This window comes from Herpailurus yagouaroundi, unplaced genomic scaffold, assembly GCF_014898765.1.
Source record: "Herpailurus yagouaroundi ecotype Mexico unplaced genomic scaffold, PumYag 199, whole genome shotgun sequence".
NCBI lineage: Eukaryota > Metazoa > Chordata > Mammalia > Carnivora > Felidae > Herpailurus > Herpailurus yagouaroundi.
Genome location: NW_024412430.1, coordinates 10,112,195 through 10,129,401, shown reverse-complemented (window position 1 = coordinate 10,129,401; position 17,207 = coordinate 10,112,195). Strand labels below are relative to the sequence as shown.

Sequence of the window (17,207 nt, the reverse complement as noted above, 5' to 3'; positions counted from 1 at the left end):
AGCTGGGAAGCCCAATGCCTGCAGACTGAACTGGGGGAGCCTGAGGCTTTTAGAACTTCAAGCAATCCCGATATTTAAATTCAGGCATCAGCAATTTACTGCAGGCAGCATGGAAGATGGTTTTTGGAGGTAGCTGGGCATCGGCTGGGGCCTTTGGCAAAACTGCACTGTAGGCAAAGCTGTTTTTGCCACCTCTCTCCTTGTGAACCTCCCCCACGCCCTGTCTCACTCTCTGCCCTCCGGGCACACAGTCGCCTCGTGCTGTCCTCTGGCTGCTCAAAGTCGGCCTCGCCCAGCCTGAGCCATCTGCTTCATTACCTGCCCCCATTTTAACTCTCCTTCCCCGAATGCTGATTTCAGCTCTTTTGGGGGTTAAGATTAAAGATTCAAATACCTCACACTAAGGGGAGAAGAGTCAGTAGGTTTAACCTATTCAGGGGATGTTTAGATTCTTTGAAGCTTGCTACTCCTCCTTCAGAAGACATTTGGGAACAAAGGGCTCTTCTCTGGTTTTTCTAGTTTTCCTGAAATGAGCCCCCTGGTTATATATTTTCTAGTCACAGTCTCCCCACTCGGCAATCACAACCCATGAAGTCCATAAATCAGACTTAACTTAGAAAGGGGCTCCATACAAGGTGAGCTGTGAATTTCCCATAAAAGAAAAAAAAAAAAAAAAAAAAGAGAGAGAGATCCAAATTCTGTAGCTTGGCCTACAAAGCCCTTTGCAACCTCCTTTCCATTCATTCACTCAAATGTGGTAAAAAAAAAAAAAAAAAAAAGATGGACACCGACCCTGGCACCTACTCTCCAAAAATGCATACTGTCCAGTGGGGGATATACATCCAATGCCACGTGTTGGCCCAGGGTAGGTCAAGAAGGCTTAGGAGCACCTTGTAGGGGGTACTAACCACAACGGCTGGTCCAGGGAGGGAATCTCTCTGCTATCTCCATATGTCTCTACCTGGCACACCTTGTCACCCCTCTCTAGCTGTGTACCTGACAGTCCCTCTGTCTAAATGCTTTCCCATCATCTGTCTGGAAAACTCTTAACATCTTTCATGATCCAGCTTACCTGTTACCCCCAGGAAAATTTTTCTGACTGTACTTTTTCCTCTCTTGTTTTGCTTTGGCACATCTCCCCTTCCTCACCCCCAAATAAGTGTGTTCTTTTCTTCAGGCTTTATATACCCATTCTATGGAAATATGTGTCACGGTGATTTGCAATGATCTGTTTACTTGTCAATCTTCTCCATTAAACTCTTTTCAAAGCTGAGGCAATGAAGCGTGTCTCTTTCTAGCTCCCAGTTCGTAGCCCAGTGCCAGGCACACAGAAGTGCTCAGTAAAAGTCACTGTATGAATGAACTCATTCCAACCAGAATCTGGAAAATGTGATAGCAGGCTGTCTGCTTTTTTCCCTTTTATATTACATTGTGAGACATATATACAGAAGAGTCCATAAAACATATATGTCTGGTATAAAATGAAAATCCGTGTAACCACAGCCCAGGTCAAGAAATCGCTCCCTCTATTCTTAACTCATCAGTGGATGTCATCAGCTTGAACTGAGTGTGTCAGTAAGCCGAGGACGCAAAATTCTGTATCTGACCTGAAGTTATTGGGGTCTCCTGCGAAGCATGTCCTCAGCTTGAACCTCAGGCCTGATACTTCAGATACCACCAACTTGGCCGGAAGCCAAGCAATTCAGTCAAACATCACTTGGCAGACGTGGTCTGCAATCTAGCTACAGGAAGCTCTTCGCTCCACTGGACAGTATCTTGTTCGAGATCTTGAGCCCTTTGCTCTCCCCTCCCCCAATATTGAGGCTGCAGGTGTATCTGGACTCTGTCACATTTGAGAAAAAAAAAACAATTAGCATGTGAGCTTATTTGCTAACAGTTAACCTGTGTGGAGATCAGCCTTTATTTTTTGGTTGCTGTTAATACAAGCAGCTGAAATCTTGCCGTGTTATCAGAAGGGGGGTGCTCTGCTCTTCTCTGAGTGGAAATCAGCCATCTGCCTCACTGCGTTCAGTCAGAACACCGTGCCTCTGGAAAAGCCTGTAGTTACAGGATGCATGGTAACCACCTTCAGTGCAGCCCAGCTCTGAGCTCGCAGGGCCGTGTGCACAGGTCTTACCCAGTCCCGCTGTCGGGCCCCAAAGCTCCCTCTTCCTTCCCTAGTTGTCCTCAACAAGGCAGCACCTGCCTGTCTTTCTTCCTCCCTCCCTCCCTTCCCTCTTTCTTCGGTTCCTCCTCTTTTCCTTATTCCTCCCTCTCTCCTTCCCTTCTTTTCTTTCCTCTCTTCCTTGTAGCTGTCCAACAAGACTCTCTGTACACAGACTACAATGATGATTTGTTCAAGAAATAGTTCTTGAACCTGGCTGTAGTTCTTTTCTCGATTGAAAATTCAGCTAAGTTTCAGCAGGCTATCAATTCTAGGATCCCCTGATTTCACTCTTCTTTCTGTGTGTGTGATGCATGAATCCATAGTCACTGTATTTAACTTAACTGGAATTAAAAAAAATTTGTGTAAAACAGATAACAACCTGATTCTCTTTCTGTTATTTGCTTCAAAGGGTTTCATTCACATACTAACTATTTTCTAAGCATCTACCATGTGACAGACACAGTCTGAGATGCTGAGGCCAGAGCAGGGAGCAGGCAGAGGCAGTCCCTTTTCTCGTGGGGCTGGCATTTTGAAGGGTTTTTATATTCTAGAACTGAGCTGTCCAATATGGTAGCCACTAGCAATGTGCAGCTATTTAAATTTATTAAAATTAAATAAAATTTAAAATCCACTCTCATTCACACCAGCCACGTTTCAAGGGTTCACCAACCACATGAGACTAGCAGCTTGCCATTGGGCAGCACAAATCTACACCAGTCCCATCATCACAGAAACTGAACTAGGATATTCTGGAGGAATTTGCCAGACCTACTACCACTCCAAGACTTGAAGAGATCCCTGTAGCAATCTTGTGAGATGATTTATTATGACACCAGATCATGACTCCTTTACATACAATCCTCCCTTTGAAACACGGAGCTTACATCCAGCATGCCTGGAGCCAGTGAATTTATTAATTTGAGCATCCTGTTTTTACTTACAAGACAGCTAAATCAGTGTGGTGGAATAGCATTTTGAAATACTCATTTTTCCGTCTCGTCTTTCAAGCAGGTATTGGCTCTGTATCAGGGAAGGAGGGGCTGTAGGGTAGAATCCAGAAATAGGCTTTGAGTCTGGCTGCTTTTGTGGTCCAAATGTACAAGCTCAGGACCTTTGAGCATTTGTAGAAGGGGCAAGAGAAAGGAAGATTTGAGGAAATAGATAAAAATGTCTCAGCAGAAGCAGGACTGGAGGAGAGAGAGAAGAAATGTGTGCCTGTGCACACATGTGAGGGTGTCTGAGAGTGAATGCCAACCTGCATGTGTTATACGGGCTCATGCTACATGGTTTTCCTGGCAGTTCCACTGGGGGTAGTGTGATCTCAGAGGGATATAGTGTCTAGGGATTTTGGACAGTGGGGAGATGTCATAAATCCACTAGACCTGAAGGGTCCAACTGACCGGGATGATGGATGTTTCAGCAGCTGTGTGATAATTCCACTATGTCCTGCCCTTACTCCAACCTTAACCCACCTCAGGGAAGGTGAACCTTGGGTCATGATTTTCCTCCAGGTTATGGGGATGCATGTTCAAAACAGAAATCAGTGGAATTATAATAAAAAATTAAGCGGATTTTCTGGCAGCATCCGCATTTGTGGTCTGGGAGCCATATCCACTCCTCAAGCAGTGTGGTTTCCATATACACAAACTCCACATGCACAGACCTAATCTCCTTTGGTCTGCTGGACTTGGATTGGTAGAGTAACATTTCTCCTGGAAGAAACAAGCGCACAAAGCAGTGTCATCTTCTGCATTTGGACAGAATGTCACATAGGAAATTGACTCCATCCTGGAGCTCTGGTTTCACACGTTCATCAACTGAAGTAAGGGGGAAGGAAGCCAAGGCAATGGCATGACGGGATGGTTTAGACGAGGACTTAGCAAACCTACTGCCCACAGGCCAAGTCTGGTTTGTCTCCTGTTTCAGTAAATAAAGTTTCGTTGGAACACAGCCACACCCATTAGTTTATTTATTGTTGCGTTGCGGAGTTACGAGTATACTGTATGGCTTTCAATACCACCTGACCTTTAAGAGAAAAAGTTTGCCGACCCCTTGGCTGAGATTACAAACTCCTGAAAAACAAGGACAGTGTCCATACATCTCCTGTTTCCTCACAGGGCCTGCCTGGTAGAAGAGCAGGTGCAGAGCAGGGATTTGAGATCTATGGTGGAAGAAACGATTCTAAGTCTGGAATAAACCTTCCTGCTTCAAGAATGACTTCTTTCACAGACTCCTGGGAACATAACGCCTTGCGTTACAGAAACAACTTCAGGGGTTAAAGAAGTACAGGGTGCAAATTGGTCTCTGTCATTTGTAACGAGAGAGATAATCTTGTTGCCATAGTTACTACAGATGACCAGATCGACCGTCTGCTGTATATATAATCTGGGCACCCCGGCCTCCTACTCTGTACTGCAAGGAAGGGTCCTGAGCCTCCAATACACATTGTGTCAGGCTGGATCTGAGGAGACTTGGAGCCTGAGTGCCTTTCTTAGGTGGAGTTCTTCCAGGAGTGACCCTATGCAAAGGATTCTCACGAAAGTGATTTGTTAAAGGCAGTGCTCTGCAGAAGAATGAGATAGAAGAAAGTGGAGGAAGCAGAGTAAGCAAAACACAAATGGCAAAAAACAAAACAAAACAATGAAAGAAGAACCGAGGTGCAATTTCAGATGAAGTCCGAGCCTTAGCCTGATCCTACGGGGATCTTTGGAGTCTGAATTACATTTCACATTCAAGAAGCGACTTTGCGGTCCTAAAGGTGGTGGCTCTTCCAAGTAAGCCAAGAGTCAAGGGAGCTAGACCTTCGTATCCTCTTACCCTTTCCTTCTCAGCAGGCAGCATCAGAGTATGGAGGCCCTGGAGGTACAAAAACTCTCAGGCACTTTAGGCTCTCCGGGTAGCGAAGCCACACCAGCAGCTCCCGGGTTAAGTTTACAGCAAAGAGCCCTTAGCATCAAAGGGCACAGAAACTGGATGGTGCATACAGAACTTTGGTAAAGGGGGATGCGAGAGGATCTGGAGAGAGGACTAACGCTATTTGCTATAGGCCAGACTTGATGTCTTCTCCACCAATGCTTCCACGTGGTTTGGGATTACATGCCATTTTGGATTCTACGTGTCATTTCTATGATATGGGCCCTCCCAGGTATAGCATAATCTTCTTCCTCTTTTTCCTCATCCTTTTCCCTTTTCCTTCGAAGGAAAATTATTTTGGGGGAGGAAACAAAAAAAAAGCCACTTTTTGTTCAGGGTCTCCCTTGTTATGATTAAAAAGATAAAATGTTTGAAATTTGCTTTGAGACTGTATTATTTCTCCTATAACATCTCCAGGGGAAAATAAATCCCCAAAGCTCTCTACCCACTCTGTAGAATGGTATTTCTTTTATTTGACTTAAGTCTGCAACTTTCATACTTCAATGGATCCTTGGCTCAAGTACACTGGGATTTGGGGACCCATGTCATACTCACTTTATCCACAGAGAGATTCATTTTGGGAGTTGACAGACTTCAGACATGATCGCTTTCATCTTTCAGAGCGAAGAGCCCTCATCTTCCTGATCCACCCTCAAATTAGAGCTTCTCATTCACTCCTTCCATGAGTCTGGCTGCTCTTCTCTGGCTCAGCACGTTTGTGTTTTTCTTGAGAGACAGTGACCAGCACTATCCTCAGTATCCCAGGAACGGATATACTACAGCTTCAGGTCAGGTACAGACAGCCCCTTTTGTTTCATTTTTAATGCTATTATAGATGATGTTCAACATCATTTTGGGTTGAGTGACATACCATGCAGGTGTCTCTAGTATTCAATCTATAGTGATTACCTTTCCTTACCTGTAGTCAATTACATCTCATTAGAAGGCAGACTATTACTGTTTTTTCAATGTTTATTTATTTTTGAGAGAGAGAGAGAGAGAGAGAGAGAGAGAGACAGAGCGTGAATGGGGGAGGGGCAGAGGGAGAGAGGGAGACACAGAATCCAAAGCAGGCTCCAGGCTCTAAGCTGTCAGCACAGAGCCCGACATGGGGCTCAAACCCACAGACCGAAAGATTATGATCTGAGCCGAAGTCGGACACCTACCCGACTGAGCCACCCAGGTGCCCCTATTATTGTGTTTTAATGACTAATTTCATCTGAAACTGGCTCTTAGTAAAACTTCCTGCTACTTTTCTGCTGGTACAAACATGAACTCTTTCTGAAGTCCTTCATTATTGGCTTAGTATTCAGCATCGCCATAGACTTTAGTTTTTTCTCTAAATCTTACAGAATCCCATTTTTATTTTGCACATGCTGAAGAGAACAAATTCCATCACAGTTTTTAGGAAAAACCCTACTGATTTGCTTCTATTCAAAGGGTATGCAATTTTTATATCTTTTGTCCCCAGTGAGAAGTTAGCTCCCCATAGGTGACAAAATAGTCCCAACAGTTAGATGGGAAGCTAACTTTTTTGTACCAAGTTAACTTTTTAAAAAGTGGTTTGGAGCTTTTTGGAGAAAGTTTCAAAAATTTTAAATGTATCCCATCTGCTGATGCTTTATTTTCCACTGGGTTATGTAGGACTTGCTTGGAGTATTTGTGGTAAAGGAGAAAAACCATGGGCTTTGAAGAGTCATGCCAACCTATGATGTACCAAAAGCACTCTGTTAAAGGCAGAATTACAGCAGAGGTTGAAAATGGCCAGGATGGGCCAAGGACTAAATTTAATTGTAGGCAAGGTGTTAGCATGTCTACAGTTAAAGAACAGTGGAATAATCCAAGGTGATAATAAAAGCCCATTCTTGTGAAAGGTAATGAATGATGCCTCCCTAGTATCACAGGCCGTTGCTCATTTCAAAAGGAGAGCCTCCCCCAAGATGGAGAATTCTCCACACCATCTGGGGCAGAATCTGGTTAGAATCTGGTTGTTCTGTGCCACCACAGAAAGGCTGCACTTCCATCTATTTAGGGGATCAGAACAATCTGTCCTCAACAACAATCTTAGAAACCTGGGCAAAGGTTGCTCTAAACTGCCTATGAGACCTCGCTATCCTTAGCCCAATTTGGCCCCTTCTACCATTACAGCTCCTGTCCTCAGCTGCCTCAAAACTCTGGAATAGTTATTCCCACCCTACCTCTCTTACGTATCATCCTCTATTCCTGCAGTGCACATTCCTCTGGTCAACTATCCTCAACTATGCTATTGTCCTCACATGATGTTGGGCTCTCTGATCACTGAATTTTCCCACTATCTCTCCCTTTTCTCCCTTTCCCCAGAGCCTTCTGGAACACCTTTGTCATTGAACACATACTCCTCTGCTTTCTCATATTTTTATAAGCCCACCCCCATCTTCATTTTCTTGTCTTCACTAAATCTCATTTTTCAGAAAGACGCCCTGGAACCTTCTCGAATGAAAATTCCACATTCTTGTACATCCACCATTGTGGTCCCCATAAGTAATGTCTGCATTGTCACTGATACTTTGCCACTTCCAAACCACTGCTTTTCACTCTTGCTCAAAAAGCCCTTCTCCTTTGAGTTTTAGGTCATTCTGATTAAAGTCTTCCTGTCCACTCCCTCTTCTGTCACTATGGACACTTCAGTATCTGCATTGACAAACACAGAAGAACCTAGCTTCAAGATGCTTGGCCTCAATTCCAAAATATCCTAGAACTTATTCTGGACCTTATCATTATCCTAAATTGTCCTAGCTCTGGACTCTGAATACCAGTTTACCATTCTCTGGCCACAACATCTTATCACCACATGTCTCAGGATCCTTAGTTCTCAAAGCACCTAGTTCTCTAGTCTTTTGTCCATTCTTTTTCCTCCTAGGTACTTACCAACATTATACCTTTATTTTCTTCTCCTTGCATCTTAGACCTCATAATGTGTAACTTTAAGGACCCTTGCAACCATCTTCAAAACACGTAGTCTCCTCTCTTTCTGCCATACTGGCATAGCAAAGCTTCAATCTTGGATTAACCCAACTATTGGTTTTTCTTGATCTGGGCTGCTGAGTCTTGACTGAGAAAACAGACAACCTAACTATGCAAATAGGTGGCCCTAAGCAATCCTTTGATGTGTACTTAGTGGCTTTCTTAAGTGGTGATTACAAAACATTACTCTTCTTCTCAAAGCCCCACTTCATTGATCTTCCTCCTCCCCTTGCCACCTCCACACAGACACAACACTTCTCCCTCTCTCTTCCCTAGTAAATGCTTTGCCTTGCTGCTCGTTTGCTCTTAAATCACTGTAATTTGTTTTTGCATGCACTCTTGAAATAAAAATCCTCTGGCCAAAATTATCAGTGACTTCCTAAAGGTCTAACTGTATGGACTTTTTCTAAATATTCACCTAATTGTTGTCCTCTCATGCACTGGATACTGTCCTCCATTCCACTGCTCTACTCTGGCTTTCTCTCTCTACCTGTGCTCCCTGGCAAGCTCACCCACTTCCTTGGGTTTAACTGGAATTATATTCTTGATCTCCAGATCTGTACCACCAGGCCACCTCTTTCTACTTAGCTCCAGAGACCTAGACACAAAATAGCCTTCTTCATGGTTTTCCTGGAATTCCTAGGGGAAGCTCGAACTCAATCCAACTCCAACTGAACAAATCCCCCTTCCTTCATAGTTCTTACTGCTAGGTTCTCTATCTCACTAAATGATGTCATTCTTGAGACTAAGCCAGAAACCCTAGCGTGACCTGTTAGCTTCTCCGTCTTAAATCCTCTTCCACTTCCCCACCACCATCCTCTGCCCCACCTGACTTCTGCCCAAGTTCTTCTGATTTTACCTTTTTAAAGTCTCATGCTGCCTATCTTCTCCATTCCAACTGCTACTGTATTAGCTAGTGTGCTCTCACCTCCCATCTTTATATTTTTGCTTGAGAGCTCTGACTAAAACATGTCAGATCATGGTACCACCCTGAACATGGAGTATAAGTCCTCCAAGATCTACACTACTGTCTCTCTCTTTAGACCCATCTGTTCTGCTTCTTGCCTCCTGCCTCTCACCCTACGGTCAGCCATATTAAACTACCTGCTGTGCCTGGAACTGTCCACGCTGAGTCTCAGTTTCGAGTGCCATTCTTCTCCTTCACAGCCCCCTGCTCCCATCTGCCCAGCAAATATCTGCTCACATTTCAGGTCTCAGTTCAACCTTCCCATTCTTTGCAGGGCTTCATCTGTTGTGGCCCCCACGCTCACCCTAGGAAGAACCGACCACTTTTCTTTTGGGACTCCATCTCCACATACATAGTGTCAATGTCAGTTTGCCTTTCTTGGCCTGTAAATTCCTTAAAGACAATATCTCTGCCGTGTGCATCTCTTTACCTTGGTGTCCAGCTCATAGTAGGATCGAAAGTAAATATCCATTGAATGGATTAAAAATGGGGCCCAACCTGTGGGCAAAGGCTAAATGAATATTATGATAGAGGAGCAAATGTTGATCGCTATAGCGTACTGAATCATCACAAAGGCCTGTCTGCTGTTTGTAAACTCACTAAGTCTCAGTTTGCATTAGCAAACAAGTCGGGTGGATATTCTCTAGAGTGTAAGCTGACTTTCAGGGGCAGAGAAAGGGGGGTGGTGCCTCCGATTGGCTTGCTTCCTTAACAATCTGCGAAAACAAAACCCAGCAAAACAATTCCCCCTTTCCCAAAAGTTGGCATTGGCTCAAGTTTTTCTTTTCTGAAATACTTTCTTTGGTCAGGCAGCACTCCCCACGCTATAGCTGTTAGGCATTAGTGCTCTGAATCCATTAGAGAAGGTCAGTCCTGAATACCAAACAGATGCAGAGCCCTGAGTTTCCAAAACTGGAGTCCAAGGATCGAAATGCATAACAATAGCCATGTTCTCTGTTCATGCTGTTCTAAGATTTGCCACAAGCAGGCATTTTTCCACACTGGAAGTGAGGAACACATCATTTGAGACAGAAAAGTAATACAAAGAAGTGTTTTAGAAAAAATGACCCCATGCATTAAGTAGATTGGATAGTTAATTTAGGCCAAGAGGAACAGCCAAATAATATTAAGTTGTTACGGTAAAAAGTAAGTTTTGGACATTTTGCTTTCACGTTACTACCCAAACTTATAAAAATACTCAGAGCAGCAGAAAGAAGGGCTAAATTTAGACCCTGATTTAATGCATTCAAGAGCATGATTCATTTTCCCCCTGCCCTGGTAGTCTGGGAAATCTGTGTGTGTGGCAGGCAACACAAGGATGCCTTGTAAATAAAGGGAAATTTCATTCATCCAGAGGCTCAAGGAAGCTAGAGACACCCCATCTTCTCTGCCAACAAAGGTATATTTCTAGGTACTTCACACCATGGAACCAGATATTGCAACTGGTGAGAGTCCACCTAATTTTAGCTTTGCCCTGGCCTTGGCATGAATGTGCTGTTGCTTCTTTTCTCTAAGTGGCTTTTCCCCCCTGTCAGGCTCCAGGGGGATCCTGACCAGCTCTCAGATGCCATGCAACATGGGTCACCTTAATGAGACACTTATAAGGATGTCATCATCTGGTAGCAATACTTTTAGCAAGCTGGGGCCCAAGTCACTGAATGGTAGCCCATACATTGGGTCTTACAGAGCTAGTACTATATATAACGTCAACACCTAAGATGATCTGGGGTCGTTTGAAAAATAACCACAAGCCCAAACTAAACCAAGCCAACAACAGTGAGTTCAATTCTTATCAGTTCATCAGGGTGCAGGGCAAAACGTCCAGAGAGAGCAGACCATCACTGTCCCTTCCCCAGTTTGTTTCATTATCTGCTGCTGCCAATCACGATCTTGCATTTGCATCTGCTCCTGACACAAAGCAAATATTTTAGCCTCTACAGATAATCGAGATTAATGCCAGACTGTCATTTGTGTTAATCTAACCTAGTTTAGAGGCGAAAACCACCTAAATTATTTTGTGATTTTACAGTGACTCCATTCTTTCTTATTTCTTTTGCTTTTAGTCTTTGAGCACATTTGGAAAGTAACCTTAGAAGTCTCATCTCAGCTGTTTTCACCTTATTGAAAGTTTCTGGGCTTAGGATAAACTATAAGAAAAATAAAAGGAATGCATGTAAAAAATCTGTAGTTCAGTAACATTGCCTCCCGGAAGTGAGGGCATTAAAGCTGTCCTCCCTTCTGAGATATAAGAAAGACAGTAATAACCCACCCCTTTGGGCCCATTATACATCCATATACAATTATGCCAAGAAAGATCATTTCCCCAAACATGAAATGGGTTCAGCAGTTTTGCAGTTAAAAACAGAGTTAGATATGGGACACGTGCATCACATTAGAAATGAGTCGCTCTGAGAAGGTGTGTGTGTGTGAATGAGAGGCCCACACAGGGGCACATTCGCAGGATGGGACTGGCAGACCCTGGGCAGGGCCATGGGTCCAGGTGGATATGAGATCCAATCAGCCTGAACACATGCTTCACAAACCAGCCTGGACACCGCACAGAAAAGAGGCAAGACACCGTAGGGCAGCATAAATGATTTGTACCTTTCTCAAATGGCTTGGTTCTTAGGTCTCCTGGGCAATTCTGAATGACCAGGTGGGGCAGTCACCCAATGCCCCTTGGGCTTGTCCAGTACCATAACATGAAAATCAAATTATTTTAAAAATAGGGATGTTCTGTGACCTTGGCCACATGGAATGACCAATTTGGGGGTCATTTGAGAAAGGACAAATACTCGTTAGCACTCTAAACAGCAAACTGGCTGATTTAGCTTAGAACAGTTGGCTACCACTGCAGCCAATTTTGGAATGTCAAAAAAGAAGGTAAGTCAGGGAAGGGTGTCATGAAGTTTGCATCCATCCAAGGCTGGGTAACTTAGATATTGAGATTTGGGGTAGAAATTGATTCTCACACATCTAGAGCACCACAGATCTAATGAACAACGAGGGACATCTATTTTCATACTTCACTCACACAAAACACCTCTCTTCCATCTCTGGGGTGGGGGGGTGGGGTGTTCCAGTTCTAAACTACAATCAGCCCTTCTTTTAGAATAACAATAATAAATCCTCTTATTCAGCCAGATGGTGGTGTCTGTTGCACTAGGTTGGGCTCATAGTACAACATCAATAAATGGCCACTTGTAGAGGGACAGACAGAATCCCATTTATAAAACATACCCACACTTCCTTCCTTCTCCCATCCCAAAATTGCATTGTCAAAACACCCATGGGGGCTTAATCTCATTTTGGGGAAGAAAGGAAAACTAAGGAAGGCAAAATAATATATGTGGAAAGCAATTTTGGGGGAGGGGGGATAATACATTTAATCTCTGAGGAAAATGATCGTCGATGGGCTTTTAGTCGTTTTGCCTTTAGGGACCAGCTGAAAGGAGGATCCCGAAAGGGTTTTCCCCAGACCCTGGAAAGCTGTCGTGGTGAAGGCTGCACATTGCCAACTAGGAGATGGAGTTAAAAATTCTTCCTCAGTGAGCTCGGCTAAGTCTCCTGAAATGAATATTTGCTCCAATGAGGTGTTCCCAAAAGCTTTCTGGCCTCAGATAACTCATTTTAAGAAAGGTATTTGTTCAAAATCCATCACAGGAGGGAAAATGACATATTAATGTATCCTGTTGCCAATGTACACATGCTCTACACGGGCCCAGAGGGCTCAGACTCTTTGCTGCTGGCTCCTTATTTACTTGGTCTCAGCCCTACCTGGGATTGGCGGGGGTGGGAGGGGGATGCTGACTAGTCTCTGCTCCTGCTCTTAATAAACTATACTACCTGGTTATGTAACCCTAATCCATGTCCACAGTCCAGGACTCAGATGGCTGGCTTGTCAGCAAAAAATGTTTCAAAAATGTTAATTCGACAGTGTTGGAGGGATGTTATTTCTAGAGCCAAACTCCTTAGGGAAAATGGGAAGTAGGTGCTCCAGGGATCCAGTTCCTCCATACTGAAAGATACTTCTTTCCTGATGCCTTCTTCCCAAATAATGTCCCAATGCCTGGTGTGCCCTGACATTTGGTCCAAATAAAATGCTGGAACATATTCATAGGATACAACTGTCTCCAAACTCTATATAAGAGGGTGTTTATTATAGAGAATCAGCCTCTATTAGGGCATGAAACATCAAAGCCTGCGGGCACTTGCTCCTCACACTGAATCATTTCATGATATAGATACTATTTTTTTACCCCTGGCATTTACAGCAAGCAACTCAGTTTACAACCTAAGGCATTTTCCATACTTCCAGGCAATGAATACTAGCTTCTTTTGAGTCTCAATAGCACATAATTTAAGACAGTGGGAAAAGGAGCTACAGAATAGTTTCCATTGCAAGGAAAACACCATGCAGATGTTTGCCCTCTTGAATTCTGATGGCAAAATAGAGACTTGTTTATTTGTTCTGAAGTCAAATCCAAGGAATTTAGTTTTTACAGGCTGGGGGCTGGGGTAGGGGTGGGAAGTAATGACCTAATATATTAATAATATTGAAATGTTCAACACATGGCCCTAGGATTTTCAATCCCCAAATAATTTAGGGGGAACCATTTTTATAATGGTTCTTCATTAAATTTGGTACACCTGATGTCAATCTGTGTCACAGTGATGACATACCAGAAAAAACACCCAAGGACTACTTTGTTAAAATTGTATATTCACCTCCTATAATTGTTTTTTACCTCCAAGATAGCAAGCTAGGAATTGGTCCTCTATCTTGAGCCATTTATTGAGAACAAACAAATGAACTCAGAAAAGACAAGACCCAATTGAAGTTCAATACCTGACTTTGGTGTATGAGAATCATAAACTTGCTTACGGTCTATCTGGTCCGCAAACACTTCCCCATAAATCATCCAATAGGGCATGTAGAAGATGTTCTTGGCCAATTTCCATGATGGTTCTTCATTGGGAAAGAGAATGGCTTGCCTGGCGACCCCAAAACTCATCAGTACCACCAGCATAATGATGACAAAGTACATCATGTCTATCATCTGGAAGGGTGTGGAAGCAGAGGGAGAAAAAAAAGAAAATCCACATGATTGAGTGTTCCTATGATATCAACACTGATGGAAACCTTTGAAGGAGGTTCATTTTCAACACTTCTGACAAGGGATATATAGGTAGACAGCTGTGTCCAAGTAAGAAAGAGAACACTTGGTCTATTGAAACAACGTCCACAGAATTTTATCAGTAACTCAAAAGCATTTAAAAAAAAGGCACGCATAGAAAGGAAGCCCCTCACTTTCCACTGTTGTCTGTGCTACCTAGTTAAGACTAGGCATGGTAGTCACATGAAGCTCGGGTCTCTTTATGAATCCAGCTCTGTTCCTGGGAGCCAGTGTCCTCCCTGGGTCACTTTCTTCTTAGCAAAATTGAACTTGGGATGATCGAACTATTTCAAGAACTACTGCAATGTTGTAAATTCCCTAAGTTTGAGAGTTGGAATGCTCAAGAAAGTAATTACTTGCAAGCAAAGCTAGGACAGCCCACATATCCACCATCCACCTTCTTATACTTGTGGCCCCACCTCACTGCCTGATATTCTACCACAAACCAGTCTCTCAGAGAACCACTCTTTCTGTACTTAATTCTCTTGCAGCATATCCTATCAGTTATAGAGGGTGTTTTTGTCGGCAATAGAATCAGGTTGCCTAATGGCCCATTTCTGTGTCTGCTGTTGAAATGTTGGACTTTCATCTTGACATGTTTATAAAATTCTCTTGACTGCATTCAAGCACAATGTTATCTCTCGTTCCTCTTTGTTCCTTTCTTTTTTGCTTGTTTTCGTGATACATATTATCAAGGATCTGTTTCTCATATGCCAAATTACTTTCCTTTTATCACCAAAAATAGATGAGGATGTAATAACTATTATTTTGTCTGGCCAGAACCCATTGCCTCCTTCTTTTAGAAGCAGTTCCCACCCATTTTGGCCACAAATATGGTGTCTTTTCCAGGCTAGGTTAATGATGGTACCTCACCCTCTGGCAACAGTGATAGGAGGTAGGCATGTGACACAAGATGGGCCAACCAATATTCTCTCTTTGGATTTTTTCAACTGAAGCTGGGATAGAGAAACTCCCTTTCTTTCTCTGTAATGATATAAATTCAGAGTGTCTGAGACTGAGTCCCCCACCAGTAAAACTGATCGAGAGTGAATGAAGCAGATATTCCAGACACAGAGAGACAGCATGTTCTGAAAGTGGTTGAGAGCCTGACTGCAGTAACCCTTAAGGCCAGTTTCATCATGCCCTGCCATAAGTCAGTATATCCCTCCTGGGCTTAAGCTAGTTGGAGATTGGTTTCTATCCCTCGCACCAAACCATCTAACACAAAAGACAACCTTCTCTGGGATATCAAACTTCCTGAAGGGATACCCACCCACAAAGAAAGAATAATGAAAATTCTATCATTGATAATGAAGGCTTTAAATTAGCTTTAAAATTTTATTTTAAAACAATATTCCATGGTGCCTGTTATTAGAATTAAAACACAATAGCCTTCTGCTTTGCCTTAGGACACTGAGGGCTCAAAATATTTTTGGCCGATTAATCAACTGTCAAGGCAACTTCTGAATCCATCTTTCAAGTATCATCTGACTTTGAAACTAAATAAGAATTTCTCAAAAGTTGATGTTCATTCATATTTGTTCACTGTTTTTAAAGATACATGCTACTTAATTAGTTATTCCTTTCACAGCTTAGTGGCCTCAGGACTCTCTTACAAGTGAACAAGCCAGCTGTGTCGAAACAGTTGTTTTTTTTTTTTTTAGCGTTTATTTATTTTTGAGACAGAGAAAGACAAAGCATGAACGGGGGAGGGTCAGAGAGAGGGAGACACAGAATCTGAAACAGGCTCCAGGCTCTGAGCCGTCAGCACAGAGCCCGACGCGGGGCTCGAACTCACGGACAGCGAGATCATGACCTGGGCCGAAGTCGGCCACTTAACCGACTGAGCCACCCAGGCGCCCCATCAAAACAGTTTTATAGGAAACATAGGCCTGTTTCCCATCCTCTATTTTGTAAAATTATTTCATCATTTATTTACCAAACGTTCCATCAATGAAAAAACACTAATGGCTCCACTAATGGGTGGGGAGAGGAAGGTGGGTACTCATGAGATTTAGGAGCTAGTCTGACCCAAGAAAACTCAGCCAGTACACACAGCAACTGTTCTAATTCAATTTCTCAGGACTGTTTTCATTCAAATCGACTGTGCTACCTACCTGAAGGGCCAAAACAATCTAAGACAAGAAACATTCTTCCCACTCAACTTGATCTATTTCACAAAAGTCTTCCACACAAATACTGAAATCTGATAGAGCAGAATGCAGAAGTAGAACATTATTAGTAAAAACCAGGGCTGGGTACCTCTGTTTTTACAGTTAAATTGTCCAGTCAGTTCAATATTAAGAGACCTGATTCTGTCTCACTCTTGTAAATATCTGTAGGTTGTGTTCTATACAGGTGAGTACATATGGTGGTGGTTATGCACGTTTTCAGGTGTTTAACCACCTGAGTTTTCATCTTGCCTCTGCTAGTAAAAATAGCTTAGGTGGACATGTGCAAGTTGCTCAATCTTGGTTTTCTTTTCCTTTTTTTTTTCAAAATGGGGATAATGAAAATCACCATGCATATTAATTTCATAAGGCTTAAATGAGACAATATGTGAAACAATGTGGGTAGGTCTCAGTAAATGTTAATGCATTGCTATTAGAATTGGAAGGTCAGGTTGTGAAGTCTGATTGGGTAAGAGCTGGTATCTTGCCTTTGTTTTTTGCCAGGTTTCTGGTTACTCCGTTGCTAAACAAAGATACTAAAACCCATTTCATGGGGTTGTAGTGATGATATGTCTGACATGGTATTTGGCACAGAGTACATGATAGTTATTATAATTCTTGTTTTTATTCTGCATTATACAAGTGAGTTTAGTACTAGGCTTCGAGAATTGCATTGAGAAGTGGAATATAAAGAAAAGGGGTCAGGATTCCAGGATCCTGGATTTAAAGATCAGTTGGGATCTTACTTTTTTAATTTTTTTGGTCGAGAGAGAGAGAGAGAGAGAGAGAGAGAGAGAGAGAGAGAGAGA

At 42.9% G+C, this 17,207-nt stretch overlaps 1 protein-coding gene and 1 long non-coding RNA gene across 12 annotated transcripts in view; one reads left to right on the top strand and one right to left on the bottom strand.

Moving 5' to 3' along the window:
* Window positions 1-17,207, bottom strand: part of TRPM3 (transient receptor potential cation channel subfamily M member 3) — an 811,684-nt gene that overhangs the window by 42,501 nt on the left and 751,976 nt on the right. For all 10 annotated transcript variants that reach the window (XM_040449362.1, XM_040449364.1, XM_040449371.1 and 7 more), the window contains one exon: window positions 13,936-14,110. In XM_040449362.1, the coding sequence (XP_040305296.1) occupies window positions 13,936-14,110 (175 nt within the window). The remainder of the gene's footprint in view (window positions 1-13,935; window positions 14,111-17,207) is intronic.
* Window positions 2,805-17,207, top strand: part of LOC121013641 (uncharacterized) — a 28,071-nt gene continuing 13,668 nt past the window's right edge. The window contains exons 1-2 of one of the 2 annotated variants that reach the window (XR_005782815.1): window positions 2,805-5,312; window positions 5,702-5,873. This is a non-coding gene — a long non-coding RNA (uncharacterized LOC121013641). Of the gene's footprint in view, window positions 5,874-17,207 lie in introns of both variants that reach the window. The other variant, XR_005782814.1, reaches the window with a different exon arrangement.